Source organism: Chelonia mydas, chromosome 26 (assembly GCF_015237465.2).
Source record: "Chelonia mydas isolate rCheMyd1 chromosome 26, rCheMyd1.pri.v2, whole genome shotgun sequence".
Classification (NCBI taxonomy): domain Eukaryota; kingdom Metazoa; phylum Chordata; order Testudines; family Cheloniidae; genus Chelonia; species Chelonia mydas.
The window spans coordinates 10,021,837-10,045,790 of record NC_057859.1 but is presented as its reverse complement, the minus strand read 5'-3'; the positions used below and the strand labels follow the sequence as shown (position 1 = coordinate 10,045,790).

General features: G+C 44.8%; 2 protein-coding genes across 3 annotated transcripts in view; one reads left to right on the top strand and one right to left on the bottom strand.

Annotated features, from left to right (window-relative positions):
* The window catches only part of RASSF2 (Ras association domain family member 2), a 77,250-nt gene extending 65,269 nt beyond the window's left edge, over positions 1-11,981 (top strand). The window contains exon 10 of the mRNA XM_043536180.1: positions 10,796-11,981. Within this exon, the coding sequence (XP_043392115.1) occupies positions 10,796-10,843 (48 nt within the window). The 3' untranslated portion in view covers positions 10,844-11,981. The remainder of the gene's footprint in view (positions 1-10,795) is intronic.
* Positions 5,204-12,448, bottom strand: PRND (prion like protein doppel). 2 transcript variants are annotated; one of them, XM_037886430.2, is made up of 2 exons: positions 12,280-12,448; positions 5,204-8,712 (listed from the first exon to the last, which is right to left on the bottom strand). In XM_037886430.2, the coding sequence occupies exon 2, from the start codon at positions 8,700-8,702 to the stop codon at positions 8,145-8,147; it is 558 nt and encodes a 185-aa protein (XP_037742358.1). In that variant the 5' UTR covers positions 8,703-8,712; positions 12,280-12,448; the 3' UTR covers positions 5,204-8,144. The 2 variants fall into 2 exon arrangements, with proteins under 2 accessions (XP_037742358.1, XP_037742359.1); XM_037886431.2 differs by lacking the exon at positions 12,280-12,448 and adding an exon at positions 11,946-12,083 and having other exon boundaries at positions 7,405-8,712.
* Positions 12,449-23,954: the final 11,506 nt, after the last annotated feature.

Below are 23,954 nucleotides of genomic sequence, written 5' to 3'. Positions count from 1 at the left end.
TTCTCACATGAACAGAGAGCAACAATACCCGAAGTCCGAAGTTGCAAACAATTTGATGTTTATTGGGGTGAACTTCCAGCAAGCTTACATACAAGTTCCTTTTTCCTTATTTTCGAATCCCAACTTACTTCCTGTTTGCCTCTAATTTATATAGTAATATTCTTAGCTATACCTTAACCAATCATTCTACTGAAATTTAACTAACCAATCCTAACATATTGTAACATGATTAGCTAACCAATTATATCCCACCACCTTGATTAGTTTACACCCAGCAAAATTAATTCTTCAGCAGACAGGAACAATCACAGAACCGGACAGAGACCATGCCAATAAACAATAGCAAAGTGGGAACTATAATGACAAAACAATACAGAAGTGAGGATTTCACAACTACATCTATAAAGACATAAGAGTTTCCCAGCTGTGTCTATTGATAAGTGAGTTCTTACCAGACAGAAAACTATCAACCTCAATTTCCTTTTACGTCTTCTAGGCACTTCCCTTTCTCTGGAGGTGATAGGCACTATCAGGACAGGATTGTACTCCTAACAGCCCAATAGCACCTTCTTTCAATGGGACTAGTTTGGAATGTGAGGATGTGACCGGTCGCTTCCCAGCTTATGGCTGCCTCTGTCGCTTAGCCAAAGGCCTTAGCCTAAGAACAGGGCCTCAGACTGTCACAGTAAGAGAAGGACCTTACACTGGCAGACAGTGATTTTGATTCTTTATTTTATACCTCTAACTAGCCAAGTGATAAGAATACACCTAAATTCTTAAAGTACAGGCCTTTACATCACCACTGGCATGCTCTCACTGATTTACATGGAATTAACAAGCACTGCGCCTGGTAGTGTTCCCAGGATTAAATCTTCAAGTAGTAGGAACGTGTTTTATTAGAGATTTTTCTTTGAGGGGAGAAACAAGGGGTGGGGATGTGTATGCATGTATAACCTAAACCAGTGGTTTTCAGCTTGGGGCCTGTGGACCGCTGGGATCTGCAGACTATGTCTAAGATTTCCAACGGGGTTCACACCTCCATTCAAAAAATTTCTAGGGGTCCGCAAATGAAAAAAGGTTAAAAATCACTAACCTAGGCTAATATATGATGTGTATACTTAATGTTGCTGTATACTGCTATAATATATTAGTTTTACTACTATTTAGCTCTGTGTGAAATTCTGCAGCTGTGGGTTCAATCCTGTATTGAAACAGCTGTACAACTCCGCCCACTGATGTAGGTGGGAGTCACTCTGGTTTCCAGTGGTCTAAGCAAGAGCAAAGCCCGTTCAAGCACTTCCAGCTCAGTTTCTCATGAACCGTGAATAGATGATTACTGTAATTATACGCTGGGATTTACTTTGGGCTGATCCCAAACTTGAAGCACTTCATGTTATTTAATCAAACCCCCACAAAGAACTTAAAAACCACAGTCAGCAATGCAATGACATTAATTAATGGTCTGAACCATAAAACGTCAGAAACCTCCTGACCTACCCCAATAACCCTGCAGGGACCGACATCCATCAACTTGCCCACATAAAATATAGCCTCTTCAGTGTACCCAGAAAGCTTTTTATTATTGTTATTGTTTATTATTATTTATTAAAGTACTTTTAAAGGAATATTCTAACTGAAAGCACCATGATGAGGTGGGCCAAAGAGGCAGGGTTTTAGTTTTGCAAAACCGTTCTGGTCTTGCTTTTTTATGTTCAGAACCCAAACACGGTTTGGTTCTTTAGGGCCTGATCCAAAAGCCGATGAAACCAATGGGAATCTTTCTGAGACTTAGATGGACTTTTGATCAGCCCCTTTATAATCTTTCTTTACCTCGTTCATTATCTATCATGTCAGCGGGCGTGACCGCGACTTTAGAATGCTTTCTCTGTTTCCATCCTTGCATTAAGGTCACTGGCTGCTGATGCATGCCAAAGCAGAGCTCTGTTGCTCTTATGGTATTGCAGTATATGTGGCCTGACTCAGTAAGATGTGTAAGCATATGGTTTAAAGTAAACGTGTAAAGTCAATGGGGCTACTCACATGCTTAGAATTAGGCACATCTTTGGGCATCTGGCTAAATCGCGGGCTAAAATCACATGCTGTTCTGAAACTGCTGCATTATGTAGGCACAACTAACCCACTTCTCCTGTATGTAACTCCATTGACTTCAGTGAATTTGTCCCATCCTGTTAAATACGGAACAGGAAACTGAAATTTGAATTTCTTTGCTTGCAGTTGTAGCAACCTGCATGGAACTTGGAGGGAAGAGCACAGGTTGCGGGAGGGGAGAACTCTGGAGAGGGCACCAGAAAGTCAGTCTGTGTGTACTTGGCTGGAATGCTGACTGCAGTTGCAGCATCCCGGTAGACAGTTTTCTTAATAAAGAGCCATTTTACTTATAGAAGTGTAGTCCTCTCATGTTATCACCCAGAACCTGGTGCATGAAACTGCAGGCAGAATCACAGTGACAGCAATCAATTCCTAGGGGAGCCAGTCCAGTCTCCCATGACAGTGCAGGACTGTTCTCATGAGCATATTGTCCTACTGCCTTGTCCTGCCTAGATTTAACTGTTTTTTATTTGTATTTATTATCTGTAGATTACATTTCTTCAATTTTGGGGTAGCTTCAAAAAGGAAAATATTTTTGGCATCAACATTCAAATGGCTTGACATGAACACAATATTCATTTGTTTCAATCGCTAAATATTGTATTGATTCATGACCTAATAAGCTGCAATGGCTCCACAGGGCCCATAACAATTGTTATCATCGAAAGAATTCTTTCATTTTGGTTGAGACTCCTATCCCTCAAACACAATGGATCAATGTATTAAGGCAAACCAAACCCATTCGTCCTTTTCATCCACTAGGGTTAGTGTCGTTAGATCAATAAACTGAACTGTAACGATTCCAATTAAAAACAGTTCTGTTTGTACTAATCTTCTTCAGTCAAGCAATTAGGGACATTAAGCTGCTATGAATAGGGTGACCAGATGTCCCAATTTTATTGGGACAGTCCTGATTTTTGGGTCTTTTTCTTATATAGGCTCCTATTACCCCCCCACCCTCTGTCCCGATTTTCACATTTGCTGTCTGGTAACCCTAGCTATGAAATTGCTATTCCATATCAACAGGGTATAGGTAGGATTTTCTTTTTTAAGCAACCTGGAGTGTGTTACTTTTTTCTAGCAGTGGGCTGTGAAATGACATCGGCAATTAAACATTCGGAAAACGTGTTGCTAAGTTTCTTCATATCAAGCAGCAGTTCTCACCTCCGATAACAGACACTTTGGAAAGTATGGTTATTGAAACCACTTTAAAGATTATGTGGATCCAACCAGAGGCAAATGCTTTGGAGGGAGATAATTTGTATGCTTTTGCCAGTAGATGGTGCTGTTTGTTCCATTCTTAACTGCAGGGGCTGAGACACCTTTTGCAAAAGGGTAGTGGATTGGTGTGTAGGGGTCACTGACTCCATGTACTAAGGGTGAAATTCATCCATGTACAGATGCCCAGCACAACGCCTGCACCCCTGTGCTGGACCTCAGGGCTGAATTGCATCTGAGAGCACATCTTTTGAATTCCCAGCTCCGTGTCATGTTATCCTGGACAGCACATGCATCTCTGCAGTTTTTATGTGTTGAAGTTTTAGGTTTTCAAATAACTTATGCTGAGTCCCACATCCCTGGGGAAACCAAAGTCTTCAGCCTTGCATTTCTCGCTGTCGGGAAGCTGCTTCTTGATGCTCAGCCTAAACTTAATCCATTTTCTCCTACCTATATCCCCATATCACACAGTAACAGTCCCCTTCCTTCCCAGGTGTTTATACCCATCAGATATTTGTAGGCTGCTATCTTGTTCCATTGCCCTCTTTTTGTTGTGATTTGTACGACCTCTTTGTTTCTGAAAATTGGGGAACAAAGGGGATAACTGTTGCTTATTGGCTCTGCTCTGAGCATTATCATCTTCATTTTCCTCATGCTGGGGGAGCTATGTTGGGGTTTTTCTTATCTGTCATGGACCTGATTCTTTCTCATTTACATTCAGGCCACTTTATACTGATCTGGCCGTGTAAAGGGACCTTTTAAAGTAGGTATAATTTACCCATATGCTTCTCTGGAAATGTAAAGTGGGTGTAAAGTGGCCTTAGTGTAAAAAATCAATAAGATATGTAGGGCTTGATTTGTCAATCTACGAAAGCATAGTTCTTGCATTAATGCAGCTCATAGATATAGGTACCACAGCGATGGCTTTATGTTCCTTCCTATTTATTACCATTCTTGCTGTAACACCGAGGAAACGAAACAATAGACCAAGGCCCCACCGAGCTAGGTGATACGCAAACACAGAACAGAAAGCAGTCCCTGCCCCAAGGAGCTTACAGTCTAAGCAATTGCGTTGCTGCACAGAGTCAGATATAATATAGGAATCTACAAACATATCCGGAGTTCAGATGTCTTGGCTTGCTGTTTTAATCCCCAGCCTCATGGAGGATTGTGGTCCATCAATACATGCAGCCTCGGAGGCAATGGGAGAAGCGAAATCTGCTATCATCTAACGTGCTCTCCGTGCACTGCTCCTCACCCACCAATCTATGGTACTTGCATGGCCCCCATTATCTGAGCACCTCGTAATCTTTTTTTGTATTTATTCTCACCGCACCCTTGTGAGGTAGGGCCGGGTTATTGTTCCCATTTTACAGATGGGGAGCCGAGGCACAGAGAGACTGATTTACCCAGGTCTATGACAGACCACAGAACGGCGCCTAGGCCTTCCAGGTCCCAGGCTAATGGCCTAGCCACTTGACCATCCGGCTTCTAACACTATGGTCCTGCTGTGAATTTTGGTTACTTCAGAAAAAGCTTTCTACTGCCCAGAAAACCAAGTCCAGCAGGATTTAATGAGTGTGAGCCTTCTGCTTGGGGTGCAGTGCTGATTGGCAACTTCCCCGCTAACACAGTCTTAAGCCTTACCCCTCACGGCAGCACGTAGCAACGCAGTTCAGTGATGGTCTCCAAGTTAAATCAAGCTGCCTGTGCCTTTTTGAGAGGGAACGTCAGGCCAGAGGAGTGTGTCCAGTGGGAGAGGCTAATGCTGTACGCTTTAAGCCAGTGTTCTTTCTGTAATTGAATGACTAAGGCTATGTTCTAGCTGGAGGGACGCTTTGTACTCTCCGGTTTTGCTTAGGGGTTGCTCTTGCAGCCTGAATTTTAGCTCTTCTTTTTTTTTTTTTTTTTTTATGGTCTCGGACTATTTCTTCTGCAATGGGGTTCATGTGTCAAGTTTTGTTACGTATGGAGCTTTTGAAAGAGCGACGGGGGGATTTTTGACCCCATGAAAAACTGCAATGAAAATTAAATCTGTTTTGCGTGCAGTGTTACTTAGGGTTTTTTTTTTTTAATTTGGAGGGGGGTTGTAATACAAAATACCCAATGCATTTTTTTTTTTGGGGCCAATTTTTGTTTTTAGTTGAATAGTCACTCACCTGTTGTTCTTATTTTTAAAAATGTTTGGTAGAAAACTGTGGGTTTTCTGCCCCCCCCCCCCAATTACCTAAATCAGCAATGCAGCTTTGCTGATTTACACCAGCTGAGGATCTGGTCCAAGATCTCACTCTGCTCTTAATTTGGATAATAATGATGCAATTGCAGAGACAGTTTGGGTGCCGCTGATTCCAGGGTCAGAGTTGTTTCTGCCGCAGATCACAGTCCGTTGGAGTGATGCGATGTGGCGAAATGTAATTAGCTGACAGCATCCTCTCCTCCCTTGTAATATGCCAGAGTCAGCTGTGATGTAACCTCATTAATGTGAGAAGCGCATAGCCCTCTAAATGGGCACATTAATCCTTCATTTCCAACTAAGCATAAACGAATGTGCCCCACTCATTATCTTTCCATTAAACATTCATTTAGAATCATTTACACTCAAAGAAATAGACTCCCTACCACAAAAGCATTTACTGACTCTGCAGCCAAGTGCGTGATGATCTATCCATTTCTAAGCAGCTCCACTTTCAAATATGCATGAGCAGGGTGACATTATGACCATGCAGAACGTGAATTCCTCCATATTGGAGGGAGTGAGATGATTATATCCTTCATAAGGACTATTGGAATAGGACACAATTGCTTGATAAACTGTTGAGAAAGAGGCCCCATTGTGTTACAGGCTTACAGACAGTGGGAGACAGTCCCTGTCCTGAATAGCTTACAGTCTCTAAGTTATAGTTAAGGCTACGTTTATGTCACGGAGGCCATGGAATCTGCCACTTCCAGAGAGCTCTGTGACATTCTCTGCTTCAGCCCCAGGGGCTGCAGGATGCTGGAGCCAGGGGGCCATGGCAGGGTTCCACCGACGGGCAACAGCAGCGACAGGAGACAGGGGGGCCCCCTGCAAGGTTCCCGCGACAGGCGACAGCCTCATGCGAGGACAGGGAGACACCTCGGGCGAGCGGCTGGGGGTGTCCTATTGTCTCTTTGGGAAATATGATCACCCTGCAGCTCCCAGCCTCCGTGGGTGGAGGGGGCCCCTCAGAAGTTTCCAGCTGCCGCAGGCTTTTGCCACAGCAGCAAAAGTCACAGACAGGTCATGGCTTCCGTCAATTTATTTTTGTTGCCCATGACCTGCGCGTCCATGACTTTTACTACAAATAACCATGACAAAATCTTAGCCTTTGTTATAGTTAATCCAAAAGACCAGCCTTTCTTTTTAACTTCTAAGAACCTCTGTAAAGCAGGATCACTGGATTTGGTGTAACATTTACCACCCCATCCACTCCCTCGCACGTGTCGGTTGAGACTCAATGTGTGGGAGGAAGTTTGGTTGCTCAGTAGGTTTCCTTATACTCTGCCTTTCTTATAGTGCATAATGCCCTTCCAAATACGCTTTGCTGCTCCCAAGTATTTAATATCATTACCACAACTGAGTTTCCCATGAGTCTCAAATATGCTGATTAGGAAGGGCAAAGCCAAGAAATGGGGGAGTGCTAGGGCACACAGACCACTGTCTACCGAATAGCTTGATCATTCAACTGTGCCAATGTAACCCTCCTGGGTGTGGTGGTGTGTCCCATCTAGTGACACCGAGACCACTTAAAGAGAGAGAAAATGAGTCTGCTCTTCAGCCTTAGCTGACAGTCAGTTGGCTCTTAGCTCATGCAGTAGAGGCTCATTCACTAAGCTCCAGAGGTCCCCGGTTCGATCCTGCCCGCCGACGACCGGGGTCTGTTGGCGTTACGCAAACTGAAAAGGAGAAGACTGTGTCTGCAACTACCTCATGGCTTCCTTCACTTGAATACTGTTGCGTGTTGGAATTTAATAACAATGCAAAATATTGGAATAACCGGCTCAAATGGAATGATTTAATCAAAGATTAATACAGCAATATCCAGGATACAGAAAGAAAACATACTTTATCACCCCTCTGCATGATGAAGAAAAGGTAGTTTAGTCCCATCTTCCGTACTTAGTGGAATGCTGGCAGTATTCATTCCCAATTTAGCCCCCCAAAACTCTTTTCTTTTATAGGATGTGAGACTAAGAAATCGTTGTGGGGAGGGAAAAGTTACTTTCTCACAGTTATTTCACTCTGTGTTGTTTTCAGTATCTCATTTTTACCTCATTACGTATGGGATTTCTTTTATGGTTATCGCACTTGACCTGATTGATAAACTAAAGGGGATTTATAATCCAGACATTATTACTGACAGCTGTGGCAACCGGTAGCTCTTAATGAGTTAACAACATCTCTCAGTGGGTCATTTATTTCATCACAGGAAAAGTCTGCAATAACAAATATTAATCACAGAACATAACTGGATCATACGCACCCTGTATATTACCTGGTCTTGTTAATTATAACACATATTAATAAGAATGTCTATTACTATAGAATCCAGAATCCTTCTCGGACTAGGTTAAAGGAGTTAAAGGATTAGCATGTTCCTTTTATTTGGACACACATTAGCTCAGTGTAAAACAAAGCACATGAGTTTGATAGAATAGATAAATGCCACTTGAGTTTATACGCACAAAGGATTTTGGTTAAAATAACAAAAGAATTATGGAAGCTTAACGTACACAAATCATAAAAGGTAAATAGTTACTGACAGGCACGCCCTCGTTGCCAGTAAATCAATGCAAGTTCATTGCACGGTAAGAGAAATAAAACTCACGAGGCAAAGCATTGCTACCCGACCAAAGGAACCGTGGATGGACAGAGCGAGGCTGCATGGTTGGCAGCAGAAATCCATTGCACACAAGTGGCTTATCACTCGCCACATGACCCTGGCATACGCACTGGTGGCATTCCTTCCTTCGGATAGGCCCAGTTTGTTTTCAGTCAGACTCACCGTAACGTTAAAGCAGTCGCTAACCAACGCGTCCTTGGTTGCGTTCGCCTCTAGAGACTGGAAGCACCGAGGGTAATAAACGCAATCGGGGAACTTTTTGAAGTTGTCGGTGTAATATCTGGCATCTTCGGGCTCTAGTTTGATGTCGAGCAACTGGCCGGTGTAACAGAGTGTGCCTGGAATCTTCACAGGCTCTTTTTTGGATGGCGGGCTGGGCTTATTAACGGGGGGAGGACTTTTATTCTGGTTTGCTTTCTTACTTGTTGAGCCCCTCCTGCAAAGGATGATATCGCTACAGAGCACCAGCAAAAGCATAGCCATCCAGCAGGTCACCGTCCGGGTCCTTCCCATTCTGGAGGATCTGAAAGGGGAAGAGATTTGGATTATAAAGCCAGAAGGGACCATTGTGATGATCTAATCTGATCTCCTGCTGAACACAGGCCACAGAACAGCCCTAAAATAACGCCTGTTTGAACTATGGTATATCTTCAGTAAAGCATCCGGGCTTGACTCAGAGAATGGCAACTGATGGCGAATCCACCAGAGCGGTTGGCAACTTGATGATTTACCGTTGAATCTCACTGTTTTAAAAGATTTCCAGTTTGAGTTTGTCCAGCTTCTACTTCCAGCCATTGGATCTTCTTATGCTCTTTGTCTGCTAGATTGAAGAGCCCATGCAGGTACTTATAGCCTGTGATGGAGACGTCCCTTAACTTTCTCTTAAGCTAAATATTTTGAGCTCCTTGAGTCGGTCACTATAAGGCATGTTTTCCAATCCTTTCATAATTCTCACGGCTCTTCCTGAACCCTCTCCACTTCCACGATGTCCTCCTTGGATTAATAGTCATTCTTAACACCCTAATCTATTTCCTACACATATGGCCTCAATCCCAACACCCTGTAAACTTTGGAGGGGATCAGAATCCTCGCCTGCATCCAGCCCTGAATTTTGCAAAGGTTCCTAACTTTATAATTGACAAAACCAACCCCCTTGTCCCAAATGCTCCCCAACCGTTTTTGGAAGAGGAGGGGGAACAACTCTGGATCCAAATTCTCCAGCATGTCAACTCCATGACATTATGCAGTTTGGGCAAGCCGTTTGACTGCCAGGGTAAGAATGGGGAAAAACAACCAGGGGAAGCTGCCAACATTTAGGTGACAAATAATCATACGTAGATAGTGCTCTTCCACCAGAAGTCTCAAAGGACTTTATAATGAAGCATCACAAGCCTCCAGTATTACCCAGAGGCTGTGTGAGAGCAGCCAGATACTTCCTTTTGGCTGGAGGAAAGATGGTTGAATGGTTACAGCACCAGCCTGGAACTCGAGACCCGAGTTCAATTCCCCTGCTCTGCCACAGATTTCCGAGTTGATTAAATCACTTTCCATCTTTGGGCCCTGTAAAATGGGGATAGTCACGCTGCCCTGCCCCACAGGGGAGTTGTGACCTGCCCAGAAATGAAAGTAGTGGGGGCCATTTAAGCACGAAAGATAGAGCGGCAGTTGCACGGTGCAGTAGACTGACCTGTCCTTTCAAAGCACTAGTTCAGCTGCAGGGCAAAGGTACCTTCGTGTAAGTAGCCAGAGCGATATTTCCATTTTACATATGGGGAAACTGAGGCATAGGTTAAAGTCAATGGTTGCTATTTTCAAAATGACCTCGGCGATTTAGATGCTTTTCCCCATTGAGATTTAAGGAGGGAGTTCAGGGCTTTTCTAACTTCTAAGTATTTTGGAATTAACGCCTAACGAACTAGGCTGCCATAAGAGCGTTCTTTGTATGCTGCAAAAGGAGAACTAAGAATATTGAACAGGGCTCTCCAGGAATACATTGGTCCCACTGACTTCAATGGGCTTTAGATCAGGTGCATATTAGTTTTTAATGACCCTTTGCTGTTCTCCACCTCACCCTGTTTACTTCGGAACCCACAGTGTTTTGGGAATTGCTTTGGGGTAAGAAATAACTAATAGCCACAACCCATATTGTGCCACTGGATATCAAGCAGAACTCCCCCCCCCCCCCCCCATTGATATCAATGGTGGTGGGGGGAATCTGCTTAAAAATCAATCCATTGGATCCATCATAATAAGTTTTGAAACTGTTCATGCTCACGGTGTGGAAATAGAGTTTCCTGAGCATGTAGGACCTGATCCAATGGGAGACCTTCCATTGACTTGGGTGGGCTTTGCGTCAGGTCCCAACTCATTCTGTGCTAATAAGAAGGCTGTTTTATGATCACAGGATGTTGTAAGGCTTTTTGTAAGGCTTCACTTTCAGTGGAAAGTAACAAGTAGACGCTTGCCAGCTAGGCTCATAGAGCAAGGTTTGTAGCTTGCAGCCCTGACAAATTGTTCCACAGTACGTTACAGCTTCTTCCTGTGGAAAGAGTGTGTGGATGTTTTACTCATCGCAGAAATCTGTGGGTAACATTTTTTTAAAAAAGGCTGTCAAATCAAGTTCCTCATTGAATCAATTCTGTGGACCCAGCTAAGGGTACTCAGATGTACTGCTTAGCGTTGTCTCCGAAGGCTCCACATAAAAGAGAAAAAGGAAGTAAAATGTGTGCAATTACGCACTCTTTCTCCCTCTCCTATCTCCCTCCTAGCTATGTACCCACAACCATGTATTTGGCTCAAATGTCTACGTTTGGGTGGGGTTGTTTTTTTTTTTTGCCAACCAATCTTGCTCACCAGAGTGGCAGGCTAGAATGGAAAGATCAACAAGAGACGACCGTGTAGATATCAGGGTGATGGGCGCATTTTAAATACCAGGACAGATAGAGTATCGTGTATATGTATCCTGTAGGTTAGCTTGAACTCACAGAAGATGGAATGGGTGGATGCTTCTATACCATTTCCTATTTTTCCTGACTTCTGGTTCAAGCAGAGGAATTGGGTTCTGTTCCCCAGCTCTCCCATTGGTTTTCTCTGACCGTGGGTACATCATTTAACCTCCCTGAGCCTTAGTTTCTCCATGTTTGTTTCTTGTCTTGCAGGGGTGTGGTGGCAGTGGATGATGGTAAGCCACTTTGGGATCCTGAGACAGGCAAGGTGGCATTATCGAGGGGGGAATGCAGTGCTGCCGGTGTATTTCTGTAGAGCCAAATCATGCAGCGTTTACTCTGGCACAACTCTGACTGAGAGTCGGTGGGAATACTAGGAGAGTGAGGATCGGGTTAGAACAGAAGGATTTAGCTCATTCATAAACAGACCATTCAACCCAAAGAAGAAATCACAAGCATAAGCAAGCTTGTGAATGTGATATATTTTTTTTTCCCCCGTGAGGCTACATTCAGCAACGAAACCCACCAGATACATTTTTTTTTTTTGGTAGGTGCTTTGTGGTTTTCCCCGTCAATATGGTACTACATACTTCTAGATTTGCTTCTATCTAAACTAGCAGATGAATAGAACTCTCTTCCTTTCCAGGAAAAGCATCTATAGATACAAGGTTTGGAAACTCAATGGAAAGGTCATTTAGGGTCCAACATGCAACTATACCCATTAAAAACATTATCTATGATAGCTTTCATATCCCAGAGCAATAAACGTTGCTTGGGCTGGAAGAAACAGACAGTTCTTTTAGGATCTCACCGTGCAGATATCAGGTAACTTATCTGACAGCATGTCTAATAATCATCCAGATAAGATAGCTTGAAGTGAATTCTGGTCCTTGTTACATCAATGCAATTCCTTTTGCTTCGAGATCAGTCTTTGGGTCGTGAATTACTGCAGATCCATCAGCAGTCCCTTTTATCCAGGTCACTTAGGAGTAACTGAAAACAAATGATGGTTACATAGCTCTGCACTTCACAATACAGGACGGAGTGAGAGGTTTTTAAGCAACAAATGTAAATGGCAAAATCCTATGCAAACACAAATGAAAATAAGTGATAAAAATCTGTGCCGGATGTTGGTAATCACTCACCTTTCTGCTAGAGAGTTGCAGGTTGTTTTTTGGGGGAAGTGCAGGTCTCGATAGCAGCTGCCAAGCTGACTCTCTCAATCTATATAGCAGTAGGTGGGGTATGTTCATTTCCAAATATGGCAAATTATTTCTCTCTGAGTGTCTGAGAGCATCATCTGTTCCCCTCCCCTCCTCCCCCTTCAAGGTTTGAATTGCCTCTTGTTAAATATTCCATTTTCCTGTACATGTTAGAGATGAACTGAGCTGTGCAGTTTGTATTTGAACTGTAAGCTCTGTAGGGACAAGGACAGACTTTTTGTACAGCGCCCAGCACAGTGATCCATTATTAGGGCCTATAGGTGCTCTTGCAATACAAATAATATCTAGACCTGGATCTGCATCTGAACTTGGCCAAACTTCCAGGGCAGTTGGGTTGAGTATCCGAGTTCAGATCGTGCCTAAAAAGAGGCTCAGCTACTGTGATGATGGGTGCCGTATAAAACCTTAAGATCGATCGATAGATGCCATGAGTGCAGGGGCCTGGATGGCCACTCGTGGTCCCTTCCAGTCCTATGATTCCATGCAGATCTGAGTTGTAAAATTTGGGGCCTGGCTCCTGAAAAGCCCTAAATTCTGAGAAGCATTCAGATCTGTCTTCTGATTTGTGGTCCATCTCCAGTAAGCACACACACAGTAAACACAGATTGTGTCAAGAATCTCAACACTTCTGTTTGGGAGGTAGGTGGGAAAGGGGATATTTTGATCTTGGGTTCTGGTTTGGTCCATTTCTACGTAGTTAGGCCATCGGCATGATTCAAACTTTTCACCTGCCTTTGACAAATTGGGGGTGGTTGGATCCAGGAATTAGTTGGGACCTATCTCTACAATAAACTAAATCTTTCATTCAGAAACCGAATTCTAGATGGTTAGAGATGGCACCACTTTACATGGTAAGTGCAAGACGTTTAGGAATCAGATTTTCAGGACAGAAAAGACTTATGTGATCATGTATCCAACAGGAGGCAGTTCAAGAACTTCTTCTCTTCTGGTTGGGCATGGAAGCTCTAGGTTCATACAGCTTTTCTAGTAATAAAGATTCCTCGAAGTCAAGCAAATGGCAGGCTCAAAGCAAGTTCTTTGGGTTTGAAACAGGGGTTCTCTGTCTCCTGGATGCTGCTTGGTGTTATAGAAGATATAATCAAGTAAAGAATTGTGAGAATGCAAATAATCAAAGAACTCAGAAAATGCAGAGTGTGCCAGAAATGAAGTCCACTGGCCATAATCTTGAATGTGTGGTTTTACGGTGTTCCTGACAATTCGTAATATCCGTAGCTTCTTTCCCCAACACTATGCACATGTAGGAGAACATGGAGAACTGGAGAACATACTAGTAACACTTAAATCTCCCCACACCTCTATGAGCATTGTTACATCCCTCTAAAGATGGGGAGACTCAGGCACATGGAGGTTGAGCCCCATATTTTCAAATGTGCCCCTTAACTTCCAGGTGCCTAATCCAAGACATGAGTTTCACATGCACAGAGTATTTGGACCTCCCAGTGACTTAATTTTGGTGGTGCGGGTGTCCAGTGCCTCTTAAATTCAGGATTTAGGTGTCTCATGCTCTGCTCTGAAAATTAGCAGGCACATCTCAGTTTGGGCCTGAGATCACACAGGAAATCAATTACCAGGCCAGGAATAGCACCCAGGAGTCCCGGTTCCCAGTAGACTGCTCTAAGCATTGGAGCACCTCCCCAGTTCCCAGTAAGCTGGTTAGTACCAGCCAAACTTCCAGATCCCTGCCAGCTTCTAAGAGCTGAGTATAAAACACAGAGAGAGGTAAAAGCATCTCTTTATAAATCAACTGCTAGCCCAAACAGCTAGTGTAACTAGTTAAGCGTCAAATTCTCAAAAACAGACGTGGCTTTCTGCCTTTCTTGTAATTTAAACTGCTAACCCGAGCTGTAATGGATTTCCTAGTAAAGGAAAACTCCAGTGTAAAATTACAATACTTCTGATCATTGCATCGGATTTCAAAGCGTTGAATTCTGTCCTTCGCTAAACGCAAGATGATGCTTTAGATATCCGTGGGAATTGCACTGAAAATTACGAATGTCCCTACCCTGTAGCCCTTAGAGGAGCTGGTCAAAGAGCAGATTTTTTTTTTTTTTGGTTCACTGGCAGTTCTGAAAACATCAGTTTGGGGAGAATGAAACATCATTTCTTCGTATGCAGTGTTGAGAATGATGATGGGTCTCGTGGGGACAGCTTGTGAAGGGCTTTTAATGGGAGGACAAGTATTTGGGGTGTGATGCTGTGGAGACAGGGGAGTCTACAGAGAATGGTCTGGAAACAGTGATCGGCGAGGAAAACGACCTTTGCAGCTACCGCATGAAGGCAGACAATGAAGCGAGCTGTAGCTCACGAAAGCTTAGGCTCAAATAAACTGGTTAGTCTCTAAGGTGCCCCAAGTCCTCCTTTTCTTTTTACACCCTGAATGGTGGTCAAGGCCAAAGAGAAGATGTTGCTGTAATGGAGACATGAGGCCGTGAGAACTGTCTCTTTGCTAAAGTGTTAAAAAAAAAAAAATCCCACAGAAAGAATATAATTGTCATATTTCCTAGGACTCTCCTGTGAAGGGAATTTTGTCTGAGGAAGAGCTATAAAAGATTTGCCCTGCACTGAACACAGCTCCTCTTTCTATCCATAGTCACACCCAGCAGCTGAGTTACAGATGATGTCGCTGCCTTTGTGTAAGAAGTTTCTTGCTCTTGTGACTTTCTCTCCACCCTAATGTTGTTTGTCTATTTTTATTTTTAAAGCTTGAGAGGTTTCATTTCCAGTGGATCCAATCCATTCATCATTAGTCATTCTGAAATAATTAAACATAACCCCGAGCCAAGAACACATTTATGCGGGATGTGATCGGCAATTTCAATAATTACCAAATTACAGTAAGTGCTTTTTTGAAAAAAAGCATTTTTATTAATTTTTCCTTTTAGCCCTGTCCTGTACTACTCAAGTGGGCAGCAATCTTCATAGCGGCCAGTGTCTGGTATGGATTTAAAGATGAACCGTTCTGACAGAACGCCTAAAGCTGCCAAAAGAAATATCGGTCCTCTCCCCCAGCCCTCTGCCTTTAGCAGGGCCGGCTCCAGGCCCCAGCGTTCCGAGCAGGTGCGTGGGGCGGCAGTCAGAAAGGGGCGGCATAGTTTCCGCGACGGTGGCAATTCGGCGGCAGCTTCTCTTTCTCTCCTCCCGGCCGCGGCGGCGATTTGGCGGCGACAGGTTTTTTCACTGCTTGGGGCGGCAAAAACGGTAGAGCCGGCCCTGGCCTTTCGACTTGGAAGCTTTCACAGAACAAATATACATAGGCTTGATGATCCCAATTCTCGACTGACTTCAATGGAGCTACCTGGTGTCAGACAGTAGCGAATCAAGCCCAACATCAAAATTATTTTAAATAAAATTGTTTGACTATATTTTAGAATTTTTTTTTTTTTTTTAAAGCCAGAAGGGACCATTATGATCATCTCGTCTGACCTCCTACGAGAGACAGGCCCAGGGAATTTCACCAATTTGATCATCTGATCCAGAGCTCACTGAACGCAGTAGACTCTTTCCATTGACCTCAATGGAGATTGGATCAGGTTTTCATTGACAAATGCTCTGACTTGTTGAGCACCCTCTGCTCCTGCTGAAGGCAATGGGAGTTGACAGTGCTCAGGACCGTGCAGAATCATACTCTTGCCGACCGGTTGATTCCTTCAGCATTTTCAGTTTCCTTTGCTGCAGGTAATAGAGAGGAAGGATGGTGTAGTGGTTTAGGCAGTAGCCTGGGACTTGAGTCTCGTCCAGTTCCCTGCTTCACTATAGATCATAGAATCATAGAATATCAGGGTTGGAAGGGACCTCAGGAGGTCATCTAGTCCAACCCCCTGCTCAAAGCAGGACCAATCCCCAATTTTTGCCCCAGATCCCTAAATGAACTCACAACCCTGAGTTTAGCAGGCCAATGCTCAAACCACTGAGCTATCCCTCCCCACGTCCTGTGGGATCTTGGGCAAGTCACTTGGGGCTCAAGTTTCAAAGGTATTTAGGTTTCAGAGTAGCAGCCGTGTTAGTCTGTATCCACAAAAAGAACAGGAGTACTTGTGGCACCTTAGAGACTAACAAATTTATTTGAGCGTAAGCTTTCGTGGGCTACAGCCTACTTCATCAGATGCATAGAATAAGAAGATTTTACACACACACACACACACCTTATAAGATAGATATTCTTACTCTATGTTATCTTATAAGGTGTGTGTGTATGTGTATGTATATATATATATAATCTTCTTATTCTATGTTCCATTCTATGCATCTGATGAAGTAGGCTGTAGCCCACGAAAGCTTACGCTCAAATAAATTTGTTAGTCTCTAAGGTGCCACAAGTCCTCCCCTTTTTTAAAGGTATTTAGGTGCTTCACTCCCATAGCTGGGAACTGGGCAGAGCACAGACTTGAACCTGGGTCTCTCACATGCCAAGTGAATGCCTCATCAGTGGATTATTCTGGGGTGGGTCTCTCTCTGGTTTTCATGAAAAGTTTTGAAAGATCTTGGCTACATCCAGATGTGGAACAGTTGTTTTTCCAATCTCAAATTTTCCTGGGGACAGGACCAGTTTCTCACCCAGCTCTGATATTGCTACTGACCTCCTTTTGTAAAGTCCTCTGAGACCAACTGATGAAAAGCACTGGAGACGGGCTAACTGGTATCATTTATTAAGCAAGCCCAGGTCTGTGTTGACAAGGTAACTCTCTATCAGAGGTAGCAGGCAATAGATTCCAAATGCAATTTATTTTTATGGCAGTATCGCCCACAGGCTTCAACCAGGGCCCAATGAGTTAAGCAAATACTCACAATAAAGCATGATTCCCTGCACCACGGAGCTCACACTGTGATTGGAGACAAAACTCACGCAGGCAGGGAGCATGCATGCAACTGCACAATTACATAGATTAGGCGTTGCCGACTTTGGTCCAGAACCCAAAGCAAGCTGAGGATGCCCTGTGGGGCATATGGGTTGCCCCCGGAGAGGCCAGATGGTGATGACACCATTGTCATCTCTGGGACACTCCACCAGGGAAGGGCAGCTGTAAGTTCTGGTGAATCCTACTTGTGGAATACTACCCCTGGGAGATGCGCTGCTTGTCTCTCTTGGGCAGCCTACCCCTGCTCTTCCACAACTAGTCTCATGGGTATGTCTACATTGCCCACTAAGCCCAGGCTCTGACTTCAGGTGTGAGCCCAAGCCCTCTTTCCTTCAACACACACATCAGTCTGACTCGGGTCATCAAGCAATCAGGACCTGGGTTAGGACCCAGCTGTTGGGAGGCGGGGGGAGATCAGAGCCTGAGTCTTGCTGTGACTCTGGTCCGAGCCCTGTCATGTTGCAGTGTGGATGCAGCTCAAGTTGCAGACCCGAGTCAGAGGGTCTGCATGGCACAGTATGGACATGTTAGTGCGGCTGTGAGACCCTGGTCCTGCGCTTGTAAACCCAAGTTTACAATGCAGTGTAAACACTCAAGCACAGGCCTGGAAAGCCTGGGTCCCACATTGTGGGATGTGCTGGCTGGCTCTTGGGTCCCTCCGTGACACCTTGCACCACAGTACCCCTTTGCCATGTGACTTTCCGGAGCAGACTTTCTGCTGCCAGTGGCTCAGGGCCCAGATTTCTATTTATGGAAGCCAAGAATTAACCCAGGCCGTAAAACATGTTGGAAGTGCTAAGTCTTCCTTTTGAACAATCTACATTGATTAAGAAGCAGAATCCTGGGTTGGCTTCCCCTGGTGTCCAAATATTACAATTGCATTTCACCTGGTCCATTGCATCCACTGCAGCATAAGCTCAGTTCAGTTGCAATTGTTGTTGAGTCCTGATTTCGAGAAGTGCTGAGCACCCACAATTATGGGAGCTGCAGATGCTCAGTATCGGTTGAAAACCAGGCCTTAAGTGTATCAAGTCGTAAGTTGTTTACATCCCCCATGAAGAGTTTACAAAATAAGACTTGGCAAAGAGACTAAGGAAAAACCAGAAATGAAGCAGCCTGACCAGGTACCGAGTTCTGGGGGTGCAATTCAGACCAGTGAGGGGTTGTGTCACCTTAGAGAAGTGATGTTTGCCACTCCTTTGAAAGAAACTACATCAGCAGCTTTACCACCTTACTGGAGTCAAGAAACACTTAAACATTAAACATTTTAATCAAAGCACTGGATTAGTTCACAGTAAAAAGTAAAACAAGTTCATTAAACATACTTTAAGTGATACCAAAGGGAAGGGATAGAGTTTAGAAAGCGTTACAAACAAACAAAAGTAGGAATATGCTTCTAAGACTAAAATTTTAATTTCAGCCAGTTACGATCTGCTTAAGCAGGATTCTCGCCAAAAATCAACCTCCAGAGACTTCAACCCCATCTTTCTGGGATCTCGAGAGCTCTGACCTCTTTAGCCTCTCAAGTGAGGATAACTTAGAGGTTCCCTTAATATCCAGGAAAACTTTGCAATGCACCACTCTAAGTTCATTGACTTGGCTTCAAGAGGCAGAGGTTTCCTGGGGGTGCCATCTCCATTCCCCCCTGAAGATGGTTAAGTGGTCCTCTTTCCCCACTTGCTCTCATGATGGCTGTGTTTACCTTGCACGTAAACATGTCTTCATTGTCTCTGCCTGATGACCAGGCTCCTTTTGTGTTCAAGACCGGGGCAGACCTGTTTTATAATTCGTTCAAATACAGACTTTCAAACACCACCTCAGAGAACATCCATAATACCACATATATCATTGTGAAATATATGTATTAATACTATTCACAGAATCATAGAATATCAGGGTTGGAAGGGACCTCAGGAGGCCATCCAGTCCAACCCCCCGCTCAAAGCAGGACCAATCCCCAATTAAATCATCCCAGCCAGGGCTTTGTCAAGCCTGACCTTAAAAACTTCTAAGGAAGGAGATTCTACCACCTCCCTAGGTAACGCATTCCAGTGTTTCACCACCCTCCTAGTGAAAAAGTTTTTCCTAATATCCAACCTAAACCTCCCCCACTGCAACTTGAGACCATTACTCCTTGTCCTGTCCTCTTCTACCACTGAGAATAGTCTAGAACCATCCTCTCTGGAACCACTTCTCAGGTAGTTGAAAGCAGCTATCAAATCCCCCCTCATTCTTCTCTTCTGCAGACTAAACAATCCCAGTTCCCTCAGCCTCTCCTCATAAGTCATGTGTTCCAGACCCCTAATCATTTTTGTTGCCCTTCGCTGGACTCTCTCCAACTTATCCACATCCTTCTTGTAGTGTGGGGCCCAAAACTGGACACAGTACTCCAGATGAGGCCTCACCAATGTCGAATAGAGGGGAACGATCACGTCCCTCGATCTGCTCGCTATGCCCCTACTTATACATCCCAAAATGCCATTGGCCTTCTTGGCAACAAGGGCACACTGCTGACTCATATCCAGCTTCTCGTCCACTGTAACCCCTAGGTCCTTTTCCGCAGAACTGCTGCCTAGCCATTCGGTCCCTAGTCTGTAGCGGTGCATTGGATTCTTCCGTCCTAAGTGCAGGACCCTGCACTTATCCTTATTGAACCTCATCAGATTTCTTTTGGCCCAATCCTCCAATTTGTCTAGGTCCCTCTGTATCCTATCCCTGCCCTCCAGTGTGTCTACCACTCCTCCTAGTTTAGTATCATCCGCAAATTTGCTGAGAGTGCAATCCACACCATCCTCCAGATCATTTATGAAGATATTGAACAAAACCGGCCCGAGGACCGACCCCTGGGGCACTCCACTTGACACCGGCTGCCAACTAGACATGGAGCCATTGATCACTACCCGTTGAGCCCGACAATCTAGCCAACTTTCTACCCACCTTATAGTGCATTCATCCAGCCCATACTTCTTTAACTTGCTGACAAGAATACTGTGGGAGACCGTGTCAAAAGCTTTGCTAAAGTCAAGAAACAATACATCCACTGCTTTCCCTTCATCCACAGAACCAGTAATCTCATCATAGAAGGCGATTAGATTAGTCAGGCATGACCTTCCCTTGGTGAATCCATGCTGACTGTTCCTGATCACTTTCCTCTCATGTAAGTGCTTCAGGATTGATTCTTTGAGGACCTGCTCCATGATTTTTCCGGGGACTGAGGTGAGGCTGACTGGCCTGTAGTTCCCAGGATCCTCCTTCTTCCCTTTTTTAAAGATTGGCACTACATTAGCCTTTTTCCAGTCATCCGGGACTTCCCCCGTTCGCCACGAGTTTTCAAAGATAATGGCCAAGGGCTCTGCAATCACAGCCGCCAATTCCTTCAGCACTCTCGGATGCAACTCGTCCGGCCCCATGGACTTGTGCACGTCCAGCTTTTCTAAATAGTCCCTAACCACCTCTATCTCCACAGAGGGCTGGCCATCTCCTCTCCATTTTGTGATGCCCAGCGCAGCAGTCTGGGAGCTGACCTTGTTAGTGAAAACAGAGGCAAAAAAAGCATTGAGTACATTAGCTTTTTCCACATCCTCTGTCACTAGGTTGCCACCCTCATTCAGTAAGGGGCCCACACTTTCCTTGGCTTTCTTCTTGTTGCCAACATACCTGAAGAAACCCTTCTTGTTACTCTTGACATCTCTTGCTAGCTGCAGCTCCAGGTGCGATTTGGCCCTCCTGATATCTTTCCTACATGCCCGAGCAATATTTTTATACTCTTCCCTGGTCATATGTCCAACCTTCCACTTCTTGTAAGCTTCTTTTTTATGTTTAAGATCCGCTAGGATTTCACCATTAAGCCAAGCTGGTCGCCTGCCATATTTACTATTCTTTCGACTCATCGGGATGGTTTGTCCCTGTAACCTCAACAGGGATTCCTTGAAATACAGCCAGCTCTCCTGGATTCCCTTCCCCTTCATGTTAGTCCCCCAGGGGATCCTGGCCATCTGTTCCCTGAGGGAGTCGAAGTCTGCTTTCCTGAAGTCCAGGGTCCGTATCCTGCTGCTTACCTTTCTTCCCTGCGTCAGGATCCTGAACTCGACCAACTCATGGTCACTGCCTCCCAGATTCCCATCCACTTTTGCTTCCCCCACTAATTCTACCCGGTTTGTGAGCAGCAGGTCAAGAAAAGCGCCCCCCCTAGTTGGCTCCCCTAGCACTTGCGCCAGGAAATTGTCCCCTACGCTTTCCAAAAACTTCCTGGATTGTCTATGCACCGCTGTATTGCTCTCCCAGCAGATATCAGGAAAATTAAAGTCACCCATGAGAATCAGGGCATGCGATCTAGTAGCTTCCGTGAGTTGCCGGAAGAAAGCCTCATCCACCTCATCCCCCTGGTCCGGTGGTCTATAGCAGACTCCCACCACTACATCACTCTTGTTGCTCACACTTCTAAACTTAATCCAGAGACACTCAGGTTTTTCCACAGTTTCGTACCGGAGCTCTGAGCAGTCATACTGCTCCCTTACATACAGTGCTACTCCCCCACCTTTTCTGCCCTGCCTGTCCTTCCTGAACAGTTTATAACCATCCATGACTGTACTCCAGTCTTCTTGTTGCCAACATACCTGAAGAAACCCTTCTTGTTACTCTTGACATCTCTTGCTAGCTGCAGCTCCAGGTGCGATTTGGCCCTCCTGATATCTTTCCTACATGCCCGAGCAATATTTTTATACTCTTCCCTGGTCATATGTCCAACCTTCCACTTCCTGTAAGCTTCTTTTTTATGTTTAAGATCCGCTAGGATTTCACCGTTAAGCCAAGCTGGTCGCCTGCCATATTTACTATTCTTTCAACTCATGGGGATGGTTTGTCCCTGTAACCTCAACAGGGATTCCTTGAAATACAGCCAGCTCTCCTGGACTCCTTTCCCCTTCATGTTAGTCCCCCAGGGGATCCTACCCATCCGTTCCCTGAGGGAGTCGAAGTCTGTTTTCCTGAAGTCCAGGGTCCGTATCCTGCTGCTTACCTTTCTTCCCTGTGTCAGGATCCTGAACTCAACCAACTCATGGTCACTGCCTCCCAGATTCCCGTCCACTTTTGCTTCCCCCACTAATTCTTCCCGGTTTGTGAGCAGCAGGTCAAGAAAAGCTCCCCCCTAGTTGGCTCCTCTAGCACTTGCACCAGGAAATTGTCCCCTACGCTTTCCAAAAACTTCCTGGATTGTCTATGCACCGCTGTATTGCTCTCCCAGCAGATATCAGGAAAATTAAAGTCACCCATGAGAACCAGGGCATGCGATCTAGTAGCTTCTGCGAGTTGCCAGAAGAAAGTCTCATCCACCTCATCCCCCTGGTCCGGTGGTCTATAGTAGACTCCCACCACTACATCACTCTTGTTGCTCACACTTCTAAACTTAATCCAGAGACACTCAGGTTTTTCTGCAGTTTCGTACCGGAGCTCTGAGCAGTCATACTGCTCCCTTACATACAGTACTACTCCCCCACCTTTTCTGCCCTGCCTGTCCTTCCTGAACAGTTTATAACCATCCATGACAGTACTCCAGTCATGTGAGTTATCCCACCAAGTCTCTGTTATTCCAATCACGTCATAATTCCTTGACATCACCAGGACCTCATCACCAGTGTGTCATTAGTTTTCCAACAATATATTGCAGAACGTGACCCCAATGCCGTGGACAGCTCACAATCTAAATAGACTAAATAGACTTCATTACCTCTTGAAAGGCATTGATCCTGGTTGTAGCAAAGACCTGCTCCTTGAGCCATCTCCTGGTGGGTACTTGCAATCAGATGCTATCCACATTGAAGGATGCCACTGTACCTTCTGAAGCAGACAGCTGATGGATCTTTTGCTGTAGATGGCCCTGTAGACAGGCATTCACTCCCCTCCCCCTGAAACTGGTCTTGTCTCTCTCCCGTCAAGGCTCAGCGGGCATAGCTGACCCATGCAGGGAAATAAATGGCAGCCTAAACGGGTGCATTGGTCCAGCGGTGTGGATCGGAGTGCCCAATCGGGATGTGATGGGGTTTTTAGAATGACCGTTGTCAGTCCTATATTTATCCTCTTTTCTTTTAAACTAGACTCCTCATTGGTGTGTAGTTTCGAGGCTCGTATTTTTATTCTGTTCAACAGCCGCACAATGGGGATGGAGCGTGTTGTATCAACCAGGCAAGGTACTAACAAGCTTCAACAGGACTTTATTTTCAAAAGTGGCAACCTCTTTACCAAGCTGCTGCTGCACCCTCTGTAGCTTTCTCCCTGCCTCTCAACTCCTCCTCCCTCCTTCCTGTTTCCTGTCCTTTCAGACTCCCAACAGCCAGTGCTCCCAATTCTAATAACTACAAGCAACATCGAAACACCACAGAGTGCTGCTTATTATCATTGTATTTACTATCGGCAAGTAGTGGGGACAAGCCAGGGATAGGCTGAACTCTACCTTTTCTGTCTGTTGCTTCCTTAATTCAGTATCTAGCTTATCCCCAAGCACAAGACCCACATGGGAAAGATGCATCCGATGAAGTGAGCTGTAGCTCGCGAAAGCTCATGCTCAAATAAATTGGTTAGTCTCTAAGGTGCCACAAGTACTCCTTTTCTTTTTGCGAATACAGACTAACACGGCTGTTACTCTGAAACATGGGAAAGTTTGTAAAGCTGGATCTCTCCCCCAATTGACCAGCAGATGGCGATAAAGCAACAATAAAGTATTTA

Bases quoted from the DNA above. Each gene is read 5' to 3' on its own strand.
- PRND (XM_037886430.2), bottom strand. From the start codon at position 8,702: ATGGGAAGGACCCGGACGGTGACCTGCTGGATGGCTATGCTTTTGCTG.